The sequence below is a fragment of the Natrix helvetica genome (genome assembly GCF_964273705.1).
Source record: "Natrix helvetica genome assembly, chromosome: 2".
Taxonomy (NCBI): domain Eukaryota; kingdom Metazoa; phylum Chordata; class Lepidosauria; order Squamata; family Natricidae; genus Natrix; species Natrix helvetica.
In genome coordinates this window covers 649,421-656,996 of record NC_138552.1, presented here as the reverse complement: position 1 = coordinate 656,996, position 7,576 = coordinate 649,421, and the positions used below count along the sequence as shown (strand labels likewise).

General features: G+C 46.0%; 1 protein-coding gene across 3 annotated transcripts in view; it reads right to left on the bottom strand.

The window, feature by feature from the left end:
• Nucleotides 1-7,518, bottom strand: part of STOML2 (stomatin like 2) — a 15,516-nt gene extending 7,998 nt beyond the window's left edge. The window contains exons 1-2 of one of the 3 annotated variants that reach the window (XM_081940172.1): nucleotides 7,314-7,518; nucleotides 5,830-5,967 (exon numbers count right to left, since the gene is read on the bottom strand). In XM_081940172.1, the coding sequence (XP_081796298.1) occupies nucleotides 5,830-5,967; nucleotides 7,314-7,406 (231 nt within the window). In that variant the 5' untranslated portion in view covers nucleotides 7,407-7,518. Of the gene's footprint in view, nucleotides 1-5,558; nucleotides 5,656-5,829; nucleotides 5,968-6,084; nucleotides 6,605-7,313 lie in introns of those variants that run through there. The other 2 variants (XM_081940173.1, XM_081940174.1) reach the window with 2 other exon arrangements.
• Between the last annotated feature and the right edge of the window lie 58 nt (nucleotides 7,519-7,576).

The following is a 7,576-nucleotide window of genomic DNA, read 5'->3' as shown; positions in this document are numbered from 1 at the left end:
ATTGATCCACATTTCTTTCTTTTTTTATTCTCTTATACGTTAATAAGGATACAGTGTTATGCAGAGGTGTACTTATAACAATTTTATAGACAAATGATACTATTTACAGGTGCGCGGGGGGCGAAATGTTTTCTTCTTCCTAGGGGGGCATGACAGAAAATAATTGAGAAGCACTGATCTATACCAACATCAGCAGACTTGGACGTCCTAGAGCTGAGGATGTTTGAGAAAGAGACAGAAGAACAAAGAAAGCAGTTGCCAACAGAGAAGGAGGTGCAGGGTGCTGAAGGTGGATTTCGAGTGGACCCCTCCGGATCTCTGTTGAGCTCTTTTTTGGAAGAAGGACCGTCTAAGACCCTCATTGAAATGCCGATACTTAAACCTGTGGAACAACGCGCTACCAGATCCACGACTAGACAAATGCTAGAAACTCACAAGCAGGTGGACCCCCAAATACAACGTGCTAAGAAAGAAGTTAAGAAGCAAACTGGAGCCATGGGAAAAGCCGGGCCGAAGATTAGTCTTGTGGAGAAAGATCTTCAGCAAATGCTCTCAACGCTCCAGATTAGACCCAAAGATGCTTAAGCTATTATCTTGGAACGTGAATGGATTGAACTCTCCACAAAAAAGGAAAAAAATATTTTATTATTTGAAGCAATTTAATAATGATGTTGTTTGTCTTCAAGAGACCCATATTAGGCTACAAGACCAGAAGTATTTAGTGAACTCAAAACTGGGAACATTGTATTCTGCCTCTAACTTGGTAAAGAAAAATGGAGTGGTGATATATATAAATAAAAGATTCCCAACCAAGGTTATAGAGGCAGACGACAGTGGTAGATATATAGCAATTGAACTTGATACAGACTTTGGTGCTATTTTGGTTTTAGGAATTTATGCACCTAATCAATTACAAGAAAGTTTTTACAAGATGCTTCATTTAAAAATTTTAGATTGGAATTTTAAGAGTATTTTAATTATGGGAGACTGGAATGGAGTGATTTCGCCAAGAATAGATAAGAGAACAACGACCAAATTCATTACCAAACTGCCAAAGGCCTTTTTTGACCTACAAGATGACTTGAAATTAAAAGATGTTTGGAGGATACAACATCTAAATGAGATGGACTTTTCTTTTTACTCAGATAGACATAAATCCTTTTCAAGAATTGATTTCTTTTTGTTAACACCGGATCTACTCCCTAAAGCTAAGAAAACCAAGATATTCTCCAGGACACTTACGGACCATAGCCCGGTGTGGTTACAAATTGAACTAGGGAAGAGGCCAAGAAGGTCTTGGAGAGTAAATGAAAATTTATTTAGATACGAAAAAAATGTTGATGAACTTAAAAAACACATGAAGGAATTTTTTAGTTTTAACATGAATAAGGGTACTCTCATTGAAACAGTTTGGGATGCAAGTAAAGCTTATATGCGCGGGGTCCTGATACATTTGAATTTTAAACATAAACAAAGCAGACAGAAAAAGAGAATGGAATTGGAAGATGAAATAAAAAAGGAGCAGCTACTTATAGCAACTCCAAAAGATGAGGCACTCCATAAAGTGAGTAACAGCGATAAAGCTGTTGAAAGATCAATTTCAAATGCTTATATCAGAACAAACAGCAACCAACTTACAATTTGCCAAACATAACACCTTTGCTAATGCTAACAAACCTGGTAGGTGGTTGGCTTATACCTTGAGAAAGAACACGAATAATAGAATTATTGATAGAATTGAGTATGGAGGGAAAACGGTATATCAACAAGATTTGATTAAAAAATCATTTGTGGACTATTATACTAAGCTATATGCACAGGATAATATACAGAACAAGTTAATAGATGATTTTTTGGAAGGAAAAAGGGTTGCTAAAATTTCTGTGCTTCAAAAGGCAAATTTGGAACGTCTTATAACCGCTGATGAGATCACTTTAGTTATAAATCAACTTAAATTAGCTAAGGCTCCAGGGACTGATGGTTTGACTGCAATGTATTATAAAACTTTACAACTGGAAATGATTGAATATCTTACACAACTATTTTGTAATATACAACAAGGAGGTAAAATACCTCCCTCATGGAAAGCGGCTTTTATCTCATTGATACCTAAAGATAAAGAGGGCCCTAAGAAACCAGAGGATTACAGGCCGATATCTCTTCTGAACACAGATTATAAAATATTTGCTAAGGTACTAGCCAACAGATTGATGCCGGTTATTCAAGAGATTATTCATCATGATCAAGCAGGATTTATTGAAGGCAGACATATGAAGGAGAATGTAAGGCAACTCATAGATTTAATTGACTATCTTGATAAGAATAAGCAGATCTCTGCAGTGCTGGTTTTCCTGGATGCAGAGAAGGCCTTCGATCGAGTGAATTGGAACTTTCTAACCAAGACTTTGGAAAAGATGGATATGGGACCACGATTGCGGCAGGCGATTGGAGCAATTTATCAGCAACAAAATGCACAACTTAATATTAATGGAAATTTGTCAACAACTTTCGAGATACAAAAAGGTACAAGACAAGGTTGCCCATTATCTCCATTGTTATTTATTTTAATTTTGGAAGTCTTGTTGAACGCAATTCGGGACTCAGAATCCTTAGATGGCATAACTATTAGGCAAAAGGAATATAGAACTAGAGCATTTGCCGACGATCTGGTTGTTACCCTTTCACACCCTTTGAAATCAATAATCCAGATGAAAAATATTATAGTAGAATTTGGCATGGTGTCTGGGTTTAGACTAAATCAAAACAAAACGAAAATGATGGTTAAAAACATGACAGAGTCTCAAAGAAAGAGATTTGAAAGCTTAGCAGGCTTTGAAATAGTCTCCAAGGTCAAGTATTTAGGAATACAAGTTGCAGAATCGAACACAAAACTTTTCTCAAATAATTATGAAGTGTTGTGGCAAAAGATCCAGAAAGACCTTGAAGTATGGAAAAAGCTACAATTGTCTTTGCTTGGAAGGATCTCAGCAATTAAAATGAACATTCTACCTAGATTTATCTTTTTATTCCAGATGATACCGGTGCTTAAAACAGATAAAACTTTGTTAAATTGGCAAGCAACATTAAATAAATTTGTTTGGAAGGAGAAAAAACCGAGAGTAAAGATGAAGATTATGCAAGATACTCGTGAAAGAGGCGGCCTCAGACTCCCAAACCTTCGATTGTACTATGAAGCTGCGGTACTAACGCATGTAGCAGATTGGTTTGGGAAAACAAAAATGGATTTGCTGAATATAGAAGGCCATGATCTTGTTCTGGGATGGCATGCATATCTTTTTTATGAAGACAGGGTGGACAAAGTGTTCAACAATCACGTTCTCCGAAGTGCCCTGATGAGAGTATGGAAGAAGCACCGGCCCAATTGGGATTATAAAATACCGCTTTGGTTGGATCTTGCAGACACCATGGGGATTATGATTAAGTCACTCGGGGGTTGTTTATACAAAGATGTGCTTATCGCTGATGGGGATGAATGGAAGTTAAAAACTTTGGAACAACTGTTGGAAGAAGGAATTGTTTTAAATTGGTTACATTACATACAGCTTCAGAAGAGATGGGAAGAAGATCGAAGGGTCGGTTTTATGGACAAAGAAGTGGATCTGATTAAGCAGATAAAAGAGACTGGCCCAAAACAAGTTAAAAGAATATATAATGTACTGTTAGAAAGAGATTCAGAAAGTGAATTGGTTAAGGATTGTATGATTAAATGGGCTCAGAATTTTGGTGGAGTGGTTATGTTGGAAACGTGGGAAAGAATATGGGTTCAGAATGTTAAATTTACACAGTCACAGAATTTAAGGGAGAACTTTTATAAAATGTTTTACAGGTGGTATTTAGATCCTAAAAAATTATCATGCATGTACCCAAATATTCAACCAAAATGTTGGAGATGCGGGTGCCTAGATGCTACCTTTTTTCATGTATGGTGGACCTGCAAGAAGGTCAAGGCTTTTTGGATAAAAATATGGTGGGTCATGCAAAATGTACTGAAAAAAAGAATACAATTTACTCCGCAAATGTTTCTACTGGGCATAGCTAAGGATCTTACTAAAGGGGAAACAAAATTGGTTCTGTATATGGTCACAGCAGCTAGGCTGCTGATTGCGCAACATTGGAAGAAAGATTTTTTACCGACAATTGGTCAATGGACTCAGAAAGTGGCGGGGTTCGCCGAAATGGCAAAAATTTCAGCTTTTTTAAAAGATCAGAAGCAGGAGAATTATACACAAGAATGGGCAAAATGGATTGATTATATACAGAATAAGTATCAGACTAGGAGGTATTATGTAGCCTTTAGCTAAGATTGTTTAGACTGATAGTTGATTAGAGTAAATAATACATGGGATGCTTGGAATCATTAGAGTGGTGTATAGTGGAAGTCAGGGGGGGGGGGTTGAGTGGGAGGTGGGGGTGGGTTAGGGTGGAGGGTGGGGTAATATATATGTATAAATATACTAGAAGATGGGATTAATGAAATATTATTTTAAGAGAAATTTATATTATGATTTATATATGTTAAATTAGTTTAGAAGAAGGGATTGATGGGTTATTATTATTCCAAGAGAAATTTATATTGTGATTGTTGGGAAGAGAGGGGGTACAATATGTGTATGAGTAATCTACTTTTAGACAGGGGGAGGGGAGGGGGTAAAATAATTGGTATAATATTTGAATTTCCTTTCTTTAGGGGGGGCTGGGGGGAGGGGAGGGGTATAGTATCTGTATGGGATTTATACTGTATGGTGGGGGGCTTAAAGGGGGAAAATATGTTTGAATAAAACTTTTTCAATTAAAAAAAAACAATGAAAAGGTTTGGACTCCGTTGTGGTCATAAGTCGAGGACTACCTGTAAGAAGGCTGCAGGCGGATGAAGAAGTGGCATCCAAGCAACCTCTGAGCATGGAAGAGGAAAGCGGGAAGGCTGCCAGGAGCCCAAGCTCTGCTGAGCAGCCCCTTGGGGTGTGACTCCCCCTGCCTGGAGGAGCGTGGTGCTTCCCCCATCCCGGCTCCTGATGGGTTAGATCAGGGGTCCCCAAACTATGCTGGCTGGAGAATTATGGGAGCTGAAGTCCACAAGTCTTAAAGTTGCCAGGTTTGAAGGCTTCAGGGATAGGGTCTCCTGCTTGAGCAGAGGGTTGGACTAGAAGACCTCCAAGGTCCCTTCCAGCTTTATTACTATAGGTTCTAACAGCATAACAACTTTGTCTTTCTCAGTCTCAGCGACTTTAAGGGTGGACTTCAACTCCCAGAATTCCCTAGCCAGAATGCTGGGAGTTGTAGTCCACACCTAAATTTTGCTGGCTAGGGAATTCTGAGAGTTGAGGTCCACAAGTCTTAAGTGGCCAAGTTGGAAGAGTTCTGGGATAGACGCTGTCCAGAGCTTGGCAGCCCCCCTGCGGAGGCTGCATCGAATCCCAACCAGGGCGAGGAGGCGAGGAGGGAGCCAAAGCCTGGCCGCCCCCGGGCAGACCTGCTTGCTTGAAATCCAATTTTTGCGGCTGAAACCGGGAGCCTAGCAGGGTAGAGTGTCAACCCACAGCAGCGGCCCACCGCCGGGGAAGGGGAAACGCGCCACGAGGAAGCCTCGCCTGAGCTTTTCCCCCAACAGCTTCCGAGCATCGCCGATGGTTTCCCGGGACTTCAAGGGGCCGAGAACCGCTCCCGCAGCCCACCGATAGGAGGAGGGGGGGGCTCGTTGGACAAGCGGGCGGGGCTTGGAAGGGGCAGAGATCCTCGGGCGGGGCCGGACGCCGCTTGGCCGGGCGGCGGTGGCGAGGTAGCCCGACTAGATGCCCTTTCGGTTCTTACCGGCTCGAGGATGCGGTGGAAGCGGCCCATGCGCTCCACCACCCAGGCCTCCTGCTGCGGCACGAAGAGCACCACCGTGTTCATGGGCAGCCCCGAGGCGCTCCTCCGCGCCGGACCGGGACCCGCCGGCCGCCCGCCCTGCAAGAGCACCAGGGAGAGGCTGGGGGCGCTGGTCGGCAGGGACGCAGCCCCCCCCCCGCGACCCCCTCTGCGCGACCCCCGCCGCCCCCCGCCATTCCCCGCGGCGCCCCGCACCTCCCGCAGCAGCAGCGGCAGCATCCGCCCCGGCCGCCCCCCGGAGAGCCCGCGCGCCGCCCGCAGCGCCTGCATCGCGCCTCCCGCCCAGCGCCGGTCCGCCGCTCCAAGGCCTCCGCCGCGCTTCCGCTAGACCGCCCCTTCCGGTTCCGCAGCCAATGCGGCGCCGGCCGCTTGGTTCCACTCGTCACGCTCCCGGGAGGAGAACCGTCCCGCGCCGCCGCTGGTTCCGCCCCGCCAAAGGGCCCGGCCACTCTCCGGCCACAGGTCCCGCGAGGCTCCGTCGAGTCGCCGCCCCAGAGATTCCCGGCCCTTCCGCATCCGAGGCGCGCCCCCGCCGGCCTTCTCGTTTGCTGCGGAGGGAGGGAGGGATGCAGCCGGGAGGGCCAATGGGGGCGGGGGGGGAGGGGTTGGCCACGTTCCCGGTTTCAATGCAGGCGAAAACCAAAGGCCGCCGATTCCGGGGAAGCCTCTCGTCCTGCGGGGCCTCCGGGCAGGAAAAGCGCGACTGGCTGGAGCCCTTCCGGCTTTTCTCCCGTGAAACGAAGCCTCCGTGCGACGTTGACCTCCCTTCCCATTGAATGCCCCCCCCTCGCCTTCGCCCTTTTGGCGGGTGCCAACGAGCGCCCCCCCCCCGCCCCACTCCGGACCCCCATTGATCGCTCGGAAGGAAAGTCTCTCCCAGGAAGACCCGCGAAGCAACAGCGCTTGGCCTTCTCTGCCGCTTCATTAGGCGCCGCAGCGGCTCTCCAAGCGGCGGCTGCCTCCCACAAACTGGGTCTTTCTACTGACCTCGGAAGGCCGGCTGAGCTGACTTTGAGCCGGTGAGACTCAGACTTCTGAATTAGCTTGCAACATTGCATTCCAAGCACTGTGTCCCCAGGGCTCTTGTAAATCGCCCTAGCGCTGTAAAAGGTTTCCTGGGCTTCATTAACTTGGGCTGTCCTCACATCAGCAACTTCCCGAGGTCTCCAGGGGAATAGCAGCAGCACTGTCTTAAGCTTACACACCACTTCACAGAGTGCTTTACAGCCCCCTCTGAGCAGTTTAGAGTCCAGATGTTGCCTCCCACAATCTGTCCTTTACTGACCTGGGAAGGATGGAAGGCCGAGTCAACCTGAGCCTGGTGAGATTCGAACTGCTGGCAGTGGGAATGCAGTTAGCCTGCAATACTGCATCCCAACACTGTGCCACAACAAAGTATGTCTTTCGCTCCGGCTGCTTCTCACCTGGGGAATTGCACACTGATGCAGCACAGGCAGAAGCCTCCAGAGTTTGGGACAAATCATCCAGCTGCAAATCTTGTTGCCTGGCACTTTCATTCCCACACTCGCCACTCTGGCCCAACTCCTCTGCTGTTGTAGAGAATGAGGCTTCCTTAAGGCCAACAAGAGTGTTAATTGTTCAGTAAATCTGTCATGTGTCAGTTGCGACTGCTCCAATTGAAATGTGTCCCCCCCCCAAAAAAAAATTCAGGTCACCCAACAGCCCC